The following is a 15019-nucleotide window of genomic DNA, read 5'->3' on the forward strand; positions in this document are numbered from 1 at the left end:
AATTATACTTATAAATAAAATATTTTATTTAAAATTAGCATATCCTTAATTAAGACCTTCTGAGTGGTATAAATGAAATTGTTTAATCTGCAGGGAATCTTTAAGAATTTGCGAGATGATTTTTTGAATTTCAAAAGATGGTAGGCCTATTGATAATTGTTTTAAAAAATTATATGTAAATTTAGGTAAAGAACTCCGAGCACCAAAAAATAAACCTGTCACTGACCAATTGAAGAGAGGGATGTTATACTTGGCACAAGACTCATAAATGGCCCTCTTTTCATGGCCAACCTGATGAGCTTGGTTTAAATCTCTCTCCATGCGTGTAGTTAAATCTATGATAATAGTCTTTTGTTGTTGCCTTGTTTCACCTGGTAGTTGGAAACCATCTTCAAATTGTTGTGATCGATTGTCTTCGTTTAATTATCTCTCTGGTGATAGAGCTTTCTATATTGATCTGTTCCTGCTTCTTTTTTTATTAGATTATGTTGATATAGGCTAAATCTGGGTTAGTGTATTGTTTAAAGGTGGAAATTATTTTGCTTTTTCTCTGCATTTCTCTTTGAAATAAGGTACTTGATCATAGACAGACATTGTGAAAAAAAATGTTCAGACTAGAAATGTTATAATTTTAACATATCACAAAACTAGACGTTTATAACTATTTAATTGTGTTTAGTAACACCAATAAACCAAAAACAAGGAAAATAAAAACGATAATTATCATAAAACAAGAGACTCTCAACTTTCACTATTTTAGTTTGAATTTCGCGGCTCTCTCTCCTGGTTTTTTTCACCCCATCGTTCTTCAAGTAGTTTCATTGTAGCTACTAAAGATGGCAGCTAGAGAGCAGAACTTATTCTGAATTATATCAAAATTTGTGCGCATTGCCTCATTACTGTATGCAGATATAATTGTAATTAATGGAAATTGTAGATTAATTTTAATTTGTTATTATATGATTTGTTTTGTCCTACATCATGCTCAATTAACAGCAGTCGTAATATGAATAAAGGAATAAATACAGTGCACTGATACTCCACATAACTCAGACCAACTCGAGCTGTTACGAGTGTGTCGTTTTCATGGTATGAGTGCTTTGGTACATGTAAGGGAATGACAAAAGTTACAGCTTTAACAACCACCGCATGAATTCACTATTGTTTTAATCTTTAATATATATAAGCAACATTTGTTATATGTTTGAATAATTGTATGTAATGAAATTATTTAAAGTATTACATATTTGTAAAGTAAAATATTACCCAATTAAGACATAATAAAATCTTTAATAATCGGTATAGTGATTTTCACTCTGCGAATTTGTTCTATTGGCTGCAGTGCGACGCTTATTGTTTAGGTGTTTTGGTATTAATTGTGTGTGGTATAAAAGAACGAGGGCGATTCAAGGATACAAGAAGTATTGAAATTGCGTTTTATTTTCATTTGAGTTTTCAAGTGCAGGGATCATGACCTCAATAGAAATATAAGTTATATTCGTCATGACATCAATTCCTTGAAGAAAAGTTACTGTCACAAGGTTAATAATGAACAGTTCACCTTCTGCTATATAAGAATACGAACTTAAAAGTCTGCTTAAAATATATCGGGACAGTGTCACGAAGAGTGGTAAGTTAATTCGTGATATTTTTTGCTAAGGCGTATATGTAAAGGTACATTTTCGTTAATTCAGTGCATGGTCTTGTGAGAGTCGTACAGTAATACACTACTTTACCAAAGACCATTGCGAATGTTTCCAAGACTAGTAGGTACACTACACTCCGAAACAAATCAAGAGCAGGACCATCTAATTTCAATAGTGATGTAATGTAGAAAATTACATTGTCATGCCATTACATAGTTGAAATATTGCTGTGTTTTATTGCTTCAATGTCCAATTTCAAATTCCGAAGTTACTGATCATGTGAAATGACATGTTACGAGAATGGAACAAGAGTGGAATGGTTGACAGGGGAATGTGGAATAGTTAGGAAATCCGCTTCTAGCCGTAAGATAAATTGTTGGCAGTGAGGAAACCGTGGTTGAACTTCGGTATCCTCCCCACACTACATAGGGGGAGAAAACGTATTTAAATAATTTTCACATTCCTCGGCCTCGTATCACTACATAATCCCCTCAACTAACACACTAACCTTGTCACATAACTCGGCTTAATGTCACTTAGCTATACCCGCATTTAATCCATAAACAAACTTATAAATAAGACGTCAGTCCCGTGTATAGTGTGGGGCGATATCGAAGATTGGCCCTGTTATTATTATTATTATTATTATTATTATCATCATCATCATCATCATCATCATCATCATCATCATCAAACCTGGGAGATAAGCTTATTTAAGTTAATTCTAATTTATTTTTTAGAATAGTGTTGAGGTAATTCCGGTGATTTTAGAAGTGAAAATAGTTGAATTTGTAAGGGATTTCATGCGGAGATGGATTTCAGAAGTTTGGGATTTTATAGGGAATATTTCAAGAAAAGAAAATTGTTCGGAAATGTATTAAATTACGTGTGAAATGAGAGATGCGTGGTAATGGAAGTGCAAACGTTGTGGTTTCTAGTGAAGGAAAGGAATGTAGGGACATAAAACACAAGATACGATGTAATGTGAAGAACGTAAAACTTGTATTAATTCAATAACCACTGGAATATAGTGAAGCACAACAAATAATAATGAAATAGACACAAAGTTTCTATAATACGGAAACAATATTATTGTAACTTCGTTTCAAAGTCCGTCATTACGCTAGCCCTTTTTGACATCAGTAGGCCTAAACAAAAATCACCAGGCTTTGAAAATCCTGCAGAGATTGTATATGCAAGGCAAAACAAAAGCCTAAACTAACCTATCACAGATTCATATATTCATGGCATAGTGTGAGTGTACACTAGCGTGAAACTTTCGCAATGTCACCGAAGTTATGTTGGTATGAGAGGTAAAAACTTGAAGGTGCATAAGGGAAGTGGGAAGGAAACTACCTCAACTCTCGTTTAAATTTTTTTTTTACTTGAAATTGTCTCCTAACTAAAAATTTAGTTTAGCCTAGTTATTTGTGTGAGGTGGTATTATTAGTCCTTAGTCGGTATCTCAAAACAAATCTTTATTTATTCAACACAGTCTCCTTTTAGCTCCATTCACGTAGCACAAGGGTCATAAAACAATGCTAAGCCTTTTAAAAAATGTGGTACATATCGTCTTGATCTACAAACTGTTTTTTCATAGTTACTTAATCTTGCTTCATTAGATGAAAACTTCTTTCCTATCAGTATTTTCTTCTTTGTTTTATTTTTAAGATTCGTAAACGAGTAATAGTATAATTGGACTAAATCAATTAATTCAGAGTCACTTTCATCAGTTTTCTGTAATTCAGTCAGGGTCAACCAGTGCACTATCTTGCAAACACAGCACACCCCGACATAGTTTTCAAAATTGTGGTAGAGCAACATGGAAATTGTCACTTTGAGTATTTTCTATCAGTTTTCAGGCGTTTGGGGATCCATTTAGCAGATAATTGCTTATTAGGGCCTACTTAAATGATAATTTACGTTGTGAAAGAAATTTGATACGAAATTTTCAGTGTCTCTGATACACATTTGAACCCAATTCGTCAGTTCTCCAAAATCTTGTCCTGCATGACAATGATATTTTCTGGAATGATCACAGAAACAGTTTTCAACAGGATGTTCATCTTTCACCTCTGTTTTTCCTCTCTTAAAATCAGCAACTTCTTTGTGGTGATGAATGAAGGACAGTACATCCATTGTATCATCATAAATATTCTTGCTGGACAACCCTTTCAAAAATAGACAGGCCTACATTAACACCGGACATCCCTACTGCCATTAAATGCTGATTATCTGTGAAGGTGGAAGCCTTGACCTCTCGCCACCCTCTGGGCCAATTTGATTTGTCATGAAGATGACTTTACCTTTACATTATCACCAACTGATACTTAATTTTATCAAAATTGAATTTTTTTATCTGACATTATTTCTTTAAAAATCCACATTAAAGAACCGCTTAATCTTATCACCAAACCTGGAGTAACTATTAAGTGAAAAAAAACATACATGATAACTACTTTTACTTTTGTTTGTAACTGTGGTCCAGAGTTATGTAACAATTCCAGTAATTTCATAGAAACAGTGTACTAAATTCCAGTAGTTGTGGATAAGCATATAAGCCGGTGGTTTTGTGTGGGACAACATGTTGTAACTGATGTCATAATTATAGGCCCTATATAGTAGAAATAGAAATAAATATTTTTTTTATATCATAAGATAAGAGTAGGCGAAACTAGCGCATGGAAAGTTCATGTGATACCTTTAACCCCTGATCACATATTATACAGTATAACAGATTGGCCATCCTCATGTTAAAAACGGTAACATGTGGAAAAGAACAACCAGTAATGACCGCTAGATGGAAGTACAATTGCTCCATGCAATTCATGCTACCGCCTCCCCCCCACACCCCTGCTTATATGCTATCTCTCCCAAACCCCCCACTGGTGCTTAATAAAAATAAAAGAAACAGCATTATAACCAATTAAATACACAAAGACAATACTTCCAGCGAGGTTAAGTTGGTGGAAAAACTGTGTATTATGTAAAAGTAAGGCTTCTCCTATACAATTACCGAAATTTTTACATATGCTATAATTATTATTAACTTACCATTTTGAAAAATAATTTGTCTCTTTTTTTTTATTCTTTAGCATACGTAGGCCTAGTAGCATCTTAAGTATGTGCTTTGTGGTTTGCCTTTGTACCCAGTACACCACTTCTGTGAAATTACCGCAGTACATTTTGTACAGCTTTCTGTTACCATGCAGTTGCCATATTTAAAAAGTGAAAAACAGGATGAACCGAGAGGAATCATGCACTTAAATCGCATGTTTTATGTATTCGTGAAGGAAGTTCTTTATTTTCTACCCTTTTGAGCTGCCATATTCATAAATTGAAGAGAATAAAATTGTGTAAAAAGAAAGGAAACATATTTTTTTTTCCATTTATGTCGTGTTCGCTGGAAACTGGACATTTATGCATTCCAAAAATTAATGGGTACTCAGAGATCTCGATCCTGGTATGGTCCTGAAAAATCCAGGATGTAAGTATGGCAACCCTGTGTTACCGTTACTACTGACTGCAGCTATAGCTGGTGCTTACATTTTAGTGAAGGCTGTAAATAAATTTTCATTTATACAAAAGTTTTTGAAGGTGAATATTAAACTGTGTTGTGTATGCTTAAATTATTTCAGATAAGTTTAATTGAAGCCTCTCTCAGATTGCTGATGTTCATAGGGATCTCCTACAGAACAAAATGAAAATTATTAAATACATCAAACAGCTTCAGAGCCATCTTGCTGATGCAAAATATAAATGTGAAAAAGCAGCTGTGAGCATTGCATTATAGGTATGTAATTTGTTTCTTAACACAAATGAAGGGTACACGGGAAAAACGAACAATGTCACAATTCCTTTAAGGCTGATGTCATTAACTAATTCACTGTATTACTACAAACTTTAGTGTTATTTTTACCAAAAGTGGTAAAGGAGAATTAAAACCACGGATACACTCATCATTTCCTTCATTTCAAGTAGAAATATCAATAAATTTTGCAGTAATATACTGAAATAGATCATTATCTCACCCTTAATGGAAATGTGACATTGTTCGTTTTTCCCGTGTACCCTTCAAATGTAACACATCAGTTCCTATAACCTTCCAATGATTGGGAATTGGAGATAAACTAATTAGAAGAATTATCACTTTCCTTTCTCCTCTTCCTAATATTGTTTAACTTACTACTTAATTACTTAAGGGAAAATTTATAGATTCTGTAAACCCCTATGCAATACTATTCATTTTACATTGTTTGCAGACTTCATAAGGAAAAGTACTTGTTTCCGGTTTCAACCAAAATGCAATATTACCATGCGAGAATATTGATATGTTTGTTAGCGTAGTCAGTATAGCGCTGGCTTTCTGTGCTCGAGGTTGCAGGTTCGATCCTGGTCCAGGTCGATGGCATTTAATTGTGCTTAAATGCGACAGGTTCATGTCAGTAGATTTACTGGCATGTAAAAGAACTCCTGTGGGACAAAATTCCGGCACACCAGCGATGCTGATATAACCTCGGCAGTTGCGAGCGTCGTTAAATAAACCATAATTGATGATATGTTTGTTTTACTTCACTCTGAAGAAGTGGGTGGTTGGAATTGAAAGGGGAAGTATTGCCCCAAAGAGTGGCAGTTTCCTATCCTTGTTCGTGCTCCCATCTTCCACTTCAGCCGTCATGATACTGAGTGTATAGATTATAGAGAAGAAGAATCACAATGCAGTGGCCCAAACTATTAATGTATAATATCACTCAATAATTATAAGCAGTTAAAACATTTACTCACTCACATTACGATAGGAGATGTTGAATCTGTCTGCTTTCTTGTTCCAAATATTTGTAACACCTGTTCAAGAAGTGATGCATCATTCGCTGTAGTCTGTGTTATCAAATGAGAAGTTTTCGTGGATACTATTTTTCATTTCTTCCATGTTACTGGTAGCCTATGTAGATTATTTTTGTACACTTTGCTCGATTTCTCCAGAGATAAGTGACAAGAAGTTAGGCTTGGGTGACTTTGCTGGGATCACACTACCAATAATAATTCTATCCTCGAATACTACAATGTCCGTCCATAAAAGAGTTTGATATGCAGTCAACTTTGGATATAGTGATTTCGGTTATAGTGAACATTCAGCTGTAGTGAACCTAAATTGTTGGTCCCGACCTGCATACATTAAAAAGTACATTAATATTTCCGTTTATAGTGAACTCTCGCTTTGGTTATAGTGAACCTTGTATCCTGACAAATTCTTATTTGAAGTCAGACCTTCTTGTATAAAATTGAAAGAATATGTTGAGAACAACATTCTAAGTTTCTTACTCCTTTAGTCAAAGGACAAAAGTAAGATTAGTGATTCCTAGACAATGAGCTGTACTGTAAATCCAGGCAATGCGTGACAACAACCTTGCCTCACTCCACCGTCGAAGGTTTCCCATTCTGTTCTCAGGCACTCTACTGTTATTTCTAATCCTCCACCGTCAAAGGGTTACCTTTTGTTCTCAGAAACATTTCCATTACGACAGATAGCATTGAAACAATGAAATTGGCTTCCTTTATTAAAAGGGGATGGACATTATGCCCAGAGCATAAACGAAGATTTCGATGGCTTTCAAACTCCATCAACCCTCTCCCAGTTTCCATGAAGTGACCTGGGAAATTCCAGCTGAATATGCAGTCACACTATAACAGCATTTGTCATTTGTACCTTATCGTCTGTTTCTAGTGTTCCAACAGTGAATGTACTGTATAAATATGTTGAAGCGTAAAGTGTTTTTTTTTTTTTTTTTGAAGATAAGGCGAATATTATAAGTGACATTGAACGTGGTCTTTCGCAAGTGGACGTGGATCCACAGCATAGTTTAAGTAAATCAACTGTGAGTAACAGTATACAGTGTAATTCAATCCACAAAAATGAAATGTTTTATTTTCTTGTTCACAATTTCATTCATTTCTGTCATTTAAGATTAGGAAAGAAACACTTCGGATATAGTGAACGAAATATGCAAGTCCACAGAGGTTCACTATATCCGGAGTTGACTGTACTACGTGGTAGATTAAAAAAATTCTCGTAATCTTATTTCACTCAAACGAGAAATACTGTATGGGATATTTTAGTGCCAAGAATTGAAAGCTTTTGTGGTGTCACTTAAGAGTGAGTTTTATCATCTTAGATATTGTCATTAAATAGCAATCATTTGTTTGCTTGTTTCTGTGCATTGATGAAATGTCGCAATTGAAAATGTCATTTTCAGAACAACGAACGAAATTTTTGTGTTTTGCTGGAAAAAAAAAATCAGAGACATTAATGGCGTTAAGAATGCTTGAAGAAGCATAATATATGGTGAAGCGGCACAAGTCTGAACATCATTCATGTGAATGTAAATCGAAACCGTCTCCTAAGAAACAAAAAATTGATCAGGACAAGAGCAGAGGCAAGATCATGCTGAAGAATTTCTTTGATGGTAGGGATCTGGTCTAATGAATTCATTCCAGATGGGTGTACCATAAGCAGAGAAAAGTACATCGAAATTCTTTGTCACCTCCAGGATGCGGTAATAAAGGAAACATCCAGAAAGATGGACACAGAACAGTTGATTTCTTTTGCACGAAAATGCACCAACACATTCGTTACTGGTTAAATAATTCCTTGCCAAGCATAATGTAACAGTTTTGGAGTTTCTGCCATATTTCCTGGATCTCTCACCACCCAATTTTTTCCTGTTTCCGTGGCTCAAAAAGGTTCTGAAAGGACAACGATTTGCAAGTGCTGACAAAGTCATTGCAACTAAAATGAGGGCACTGAAAGACATCGAAAAATGGTTTCCAGAAATATTTCCATACACTTTACAATCATTGACTAAACTGTGCGTCATTGCCGAAGGAAATACTTCGAAGAAACTGTTGTGTAAATGGCTGTAAGGTTGCTGATTTGTGTGTAATAAACCAATTCCGGAATTTTTTTTTTAACTTAGGCCTAGTATGTGCTGTCACAGAATCCTGTTGGAAGGGGAACATGATTTTTTTAAATAATTTCAAGGGAAAAATTGTTCCGTGGCCGGGTATCGATCCCGGGACCTCTGGTTGAATGTACCAGTGCTCTACCACTGAGCTACCCGGGAACTCCACACGTCTCAACTTTTCCCTTTATATCCACACAACTCGCATGGGCTGACGAAACGCCAGAGACCCACAATGAGTGCACACAATCTCTGTGTGACTTGGAATTGTGGTTTTCTGTTAACGTACACAGTAACGTATATATTATGTAAATCTAGTCTTTCAGGTGAAGCTCCCTGTAAAGCAGATTTGAATAATTTCAAGGGAAAAATTGTTCCGGGGCCGGGTATCGATCCCGGGACCTCTGGTTGAACATACCAGCGCTCTACCACTGAGCTACCCGGCAGTGGTAGAGCGCTGGTACATTCAACCAGAGGTCCCGGGATCGATACCCGGCCCCGGAACAATTTTTCCCTTGAAATTATTCAAATCTGCTTTACAGGGAGCTTCACCTGAAAGACTAGATTTGCATGATTTTTTTTCTTTTTTCTGTGTACATTTCTATAAGTGTTGTTATTTCTTGTATAACTTATTGTACTACATCTATTTGTTTATTAATAATGATTTTACTCATTTTAATATTTTGGCCAGTAAGTACTAATACTTCAGTTTTAGGGAAGATATTATGAAACCATTCTTTGACAATATTTGCCTGTGTGAATGCTGCTTTTATTCTGTCATTTCACTTCTAGCATTATAACATCATTGCCTGCAAAAATGAAATAGGTCTAATAGTAATCCACAGCAGTCAATCATACTTTTATGCAACGGATCTCCCATGAAGATTATACATATACTGTATATATTTTACATGTTATGCTTTTTACAGAGGTTTTATATTATATTCACTACAATAAATACATGTACAATTGTGTTAGCTTCAAATTGCATTATTAAATGTTACTACAGTCTCATAACAAATACACAACTTTAATTTTCAACGATTCCCTCGTTATATTTGTAGACTAGTAATAATTCCAAAACAGTCTGATGTCCTTTCATATATTCTTTGGAATGGCCTATTCAAAAGTCTGTAGTGCTGAAGTTGCATGGAGTATAGTAGGGGTGGTTCCCAATGCTGAATACTAGATATCAGTTCCTCTTGACCAATCTTGGAGCATATTGTTGTTCATTTTAAATGTGTGCACTTTGTTAATATATATTTCAGTGAGTATCATTAGATGTAAAGAGCAGTGAACCAATGAAAGTTTGTTAGTCAGCATGTTCCCAGCGTTTTTATCAGTGACTTCCTACAGTTACAACAATAATGTCTTTACCAGACTGAAATATACAAAGCAATTCATATATAACTAGTGGTTTTTAAAATCTCATATTTCTGTTTGATAGAAGCTACAAAGGTGCAACTTCTTTCTAAGTATAAAGTATCTCTGGATGGATTGTTTACCCTCAGAGTAGATTTTGAAAATGACGTCCTCCTTCCTGTACATATATCTGTACCCATTGGTCTATGTTTCTCGCAGTTCACTGCAAGATTTCCTCATGAATTCCATTGATTTCGGTGTTTATTTTGTTCTTCAAATCGTCAATTGTTCGTGATAGATTCTTATAGACTCTGTTTTTAAGATAACTCCACAAGAAAAAAATCCAGTGTTGTTAAGGTAGGTGATTTGGGTGACCACAAATTTTTAGAAATTACTTTACCATCAGAGTAATTTGTGATCAGGTTGAAAGATTCATCTGACATATGTTAATGACCTCTCAAGTAATGTGCTTCATTGGCTGACCATGATAATATCTTTGAAGAAGTAAAAAATGGATTCTGTAGAGCAAGATCGCAAAGACTCTGGCGACACAAGCGACCTCGCGAATTGTACTACGTGTATGGTTAATCGTATTAGGGCCAGTATTATAAATGATTTGAAAAATAAACAATTTCCTTTTTATTTTAAAAACATTCCATTGAACCTCTGCATCAGTTACTTGTGCTGGTCTTTTTTCCTCTGTGGTAGAAGATATACTGTAAACGATGGGAGATTTAGGAGGTATCCGTAAATCTACTGTAAGCCTACTGTGTATTGTATTGTATGTGGCAGATATAGTCTCCTGGTAAGATTTACTACAGGACCTGATTTATAAACACAATAATAATATTATCTAATTTTACTAGATACATAAAACTAATTTTAAACAAAAGTGGAGGTAACGAAAATTAATGAAAACCACTTAAGCAAACTGTGATGTTAAAATTTATTTTAAAATACATTTTTAGGGGGAATGGAATTGAATTGGTGAAAATTTTGATTTCATTTTTATTTTCCAGATTTATTATTTGGTTTTCCTCTTTAAAAATGGTATTTCACATATGACTACTTGGAGTGCAAGAGGTCAAATGACTTTATTGTCAAACGCCTGGCATTAGAAAACAACAACAACATATGTGATCTCACTACCTTCTTCTGTTTCACTTGTTGCTGTTCATTTGTTATTGTTTGTGATCAAAATGCCACACACATTGCCTCAGCATATGTTTCCTCGCCAATCTCATTAAAGAAAGATCTTGTTTCCAATTTTCTGACTATGGTTAGTATTGTCTCTTTTTGGAGGAATGCACACTCTTTATTCTCTCTGAAAGGCCTTTTGTGTGGTAGTGATGGAGTTTGATTCCCAGTAATTTTTCAGGAGATAGTAGCTACATTACACATGTCAGATGAATCACAAATTACTTTCATGATAGAGTAACTTCTAAAAATTTATGACCACCCAGATCACCTGACTTAAGATCACCGCAATTATTTCTTGTGAGGTTATCTCAAATGTAGAGGTTATAAGAATCGACCACGAGCAATAGACGATTTGAAGAATAATATAATCACAAAAATCAATGGAATTAATGAGGAAATGTTGCAGCGAACTGCGAGAAACATGGAGTGATGGGTATGGATGTGTGTATAGGAAGGAGGAGGCCATTTTCAACATCTGCTGTGAAGGTAAGCAATACTTTATGTATAGGAGGAAGGTATGCACCTTCACAGCTTCTATCAAACAGAAATAGGAAGATTTTAAAAACTACCCATTTTATATTAACCATATGCAACTCAAAGAAGCAGTTGTAAAATTAAGAATGTATGTTGGACATGATTGCTTGGCTTCACGTCTACACTGCTTTAAAATTATCAATTCAGACAGTTGTCAAGTTTGTAAGGATCCTATTTCCATCATGAATGTAGAACATCAACATTAAGTACAACAACAAAAATTTACATTAATTCTGTCGGTAATGAAATATTGGGTGTTTCGCTTTTCTATCAAAGACATGAACTTTGAGATCATATAACTGCCTGTATCCTTAGATCAGAATCATAAACACTTATATCATTAATATATCCTGTCCCTTCAGCACAGTCTCACATAATATAACAGTCTTTTGTGAATGCATACAACTTTACAAGAAAAATACACAAATATACATTTATAAGATACTGTTTAGTTCTTAATAATCTAATGTTTATCTAGCTATACTATGCTTAAAATGCTACAAATATTACTTGAGTTCTCTATGGCCCAAAGGACACTATAATCCTATCTCCATGAACACTCACTCCTCTTGTACAGTGAGTTAGGATGTCACAAAGAAACAATTATACAGTAGAATCCCTTGTATCTGGCAACTACGGGACAAAGCCAGTGCCAGATAACGGAATTTGCCGATCAATTGGAAAATATTTTACAGGTTATTTAAATACATAATAGATATGCTTGTTCGGAGATTCCACCATCTTTCAAGTACTGTTCCCAAACCTATCTAGATGTCTTAACCGGCTATTTCTAAACGGAGCTGAGGTCGTGAATTAACTGTTCCGCCATTTGTCGAGCAGGCAAAAAAGTACATATTATTCACCTAATAGATATTTGTGTACCCGAAAGAGTCACATCTATGACATATAACAGAATTCTGTGAAGTGAACACAATTTGATTGTCTAGTTCAAAAATGCGACAACTCAAAAAAACAAGTTTTGAGATATCTTCAGTTGAAAGTTTCAAATAAATCACTTAGAAAGGAACAGAGTTCTGGTTCATAACCACGACAATTAGAAATGAGTCAGTATTCAGGACGAGTTTATTACAATCTTCCAGTTCATTATTAATGCATTTCGAAATGTACTAAAACTGAATTAGTAAAGTCCATAGTTATAATTATTTCTAAAGTAGTTTATTTAGTTTTTTTTTTCTTTTTGGTTGTAAATATGACTTATCTCAATATTGAATCGGAAAGAGCTCCGAAAGGGGCTTTCAGTAGTATAAAAAACTAAAAAATTACAATTTTTGAGTTGTCGCACTTTTGAACTGGACGATCAAATTGTCCAATATAAAATATACAGACACACAAAAACACACCCCAATGAAATTCTCAACACACAACTCAATTTCAGAACACACACACTCTTTGACTACATTACACCACACGAATATACCCTCACAGGAAACAAAACAAGAGGTGCCATGACCAACAACGACCAGTTCTGAGGATGACCCATAAAAGGTCGAAACATGTAAACCAGGTACGATAGAATTTAACACAAGAAAGTCATATAATACATATTCCGAAGTGATACAGTGTTAAAAGTTGTGTAATCAAGATTTACAATTGTCCACTTCAAAAATGGCAGCTTCCGAAAATCTAGATGGCTGTTTCTTTGTTTAGTTCTGAGAAGATAGTCTTTCTGTTCTCGAAGGTTTAGTTTGTGCAGTGACAGTTTGAACATTGATATTACTGCAATCTAGTGGTGCCTCATTAAAAAATATAGGTCGCTACATCAATTTGTAATCTACTTACTGGCTTTCCATCATATTTTTATTTTATTTTTTCCTTATTCAAAAGTGCCATTGTTTTGGAATTGCCGGATATCTGGGTGCCAGATATGAGGGATTCCACTGTACTATGTAATTTGATTTTTATAATTTTGTGATTCAATTGTTAACTAGTGGCACTTGTTGCATAAATAAATTATTTACATTAAGACTTTTTCTTGTACGTACTTACTAGTAAAGTGTTTTGTATCTAGGCCTATTTTCGTATAGCAGACCAATATTATTGCTCATGTTTCATTGTCCTTAAATTCCATTCATTAATTTGATGCTGAAAACCATATAAGCCTCATATTTAATGAAACACATTCATATTGGTTGTCTTCATCTCTACAATAATCTTTTCATCCTCATGTCTCCTCGGGTTCTGATGTTCTTTTTATACAATAACTAAACTGCTTTTGGTTATTGAGTTTTGTTAAAAAATATCTGACTGAATTTTTTATTAGAATGAAAAGTGTCACCAGATTATGCGAAAGTTACTGATGTACAAATTATACAGTTATAGAAGTCCATGAAACAAGAAGTATGATATTCTCTTATACACAATTTCTGCAGTAAGCCAAAAAGAAATGATCTTATTATACCAAAGTTGTTCTGTTTGTGAAATAATGCCACTATACCCTGTCGACAGTCTATCAAATAGATAGTTATTAATGTTTTGATATGGGCCATGTGATTTGTGTAAGGGTATTAAATCCTGTTCATTCATGCTCAACTTCCGTATCGGCAGAATTTTTGAGTGGGACAACTGCTTGTGGTGTTACTTTGTATATTAGTCGTGAGTTATTTCCTCTTCTGAAACGTGCATCCATGTTGCTTTCACTTACTCGTCGCCTGATTATAGGAACTGGTGAGCAACTGAAAATTAAAGTGCAATTTACTGACAAACACTTTCTCATTACCAGGCTTCGAGACTTTGGACCCGATACAGTAAGTTTACTGTGCATGCACTATGAGTTGTTGACTCGCTGCAGGTAGATAGAGATGTGTTGAGGTAACAACGTTGCTATTTAGAGTAGAGTACGGTAGTATGGGGAAACACACATATGTACATTCTGAAAGTAAATATACATTACACAATGATAATGCCAAAAGAATGTGAAAAGCATTTATTCTCCTGTCTTTTATAAGCATTTGTGTTTAATTATACACAGTGTTAATGATGGAAATAAGCATGTAGCAATTTTAATTTTTTCATTTATCCTATTGGTCGTCTTTAGGAAGTGCAGTTACAGTACCGAATTGCAATGTACCTACTACAAGATATATTCTCAGTGTCTCAAACGCAAATATTTTTCGGTTATCTGCCAAAGTTTGTACTGTAGAAAGCTGCGCTCTACGTCGCATGACGTGATAGGAGCAAAACGAAAAAATCTAACATCATGGCAGTCTCTAAGAGACAGTCCTTTATTCTCGGGGGAATCTATGTCCACTAATTTGCTCTTTATGTTACACAATGTTCCATATCCGTTATTTTTATATA

At 34.6% G+C, this 15019-nt stretch overlaps 2 protein-coding genes across 3 annotated transcripts in view; one reads left to right on the forward strand and one right to left on the reverse strand.

Moving 5' to 3' along the window:
* Nucleotides 1–1328: 1328 nt before the first annotated feature.
* Nucleotides 1329–15019, forward strand: part of LOC138698466 (uncharacterized) — a 31249-nt gene continuing 17558 nt past the window's right edge. The window contains exons 1-2 of one of the 2 annotated variants that reach the window (XM_069824408.1): nt 1329–1630; nt 5285–5439. The gene's annotated coding sequence lies outside the window, so the exon portion shown is untranslated. The remainder of the gene's footprint in view (nt 1631–5284; nt 5440–15019) is intronic. The other variant, XM_069824409.1, reaches the window with a different exon arrangement.
* The window catches only part of LOC138698465 (uncharacterized), a 67631-nt gene continuing 62049 nt past the window's right edge, over nt 9438–15019 (reverse strand). Inside the window, exon 7 of the mRNA XM_069824407.1 lies at nt 9438–14394. Within this exon, the coding sequence (XP_069680508.1) occupies nt 14238–14394 (157 nt within the window). The 3' untranslated portion in view covers nt 9438–14237. The remainder of the gene's footprint in view (nt 14395–15019) is intronic.

Source organism: Periplaneta americana, chromosome 4 (assembly GCF_040183065.1).
Source record: "Periplaneta americana isolate PAMFEO1 chromosome 4, P.americana_PAMFEO1_priV1, whole genome shotgun sequence".
Taxonomy (NCBI): domain Eukaryota; kingdom Metazoa; phylum Arthropoda; class Insecta; order Blattodea; family Blattidae; genus Periplaneta; species Periplaneta americana.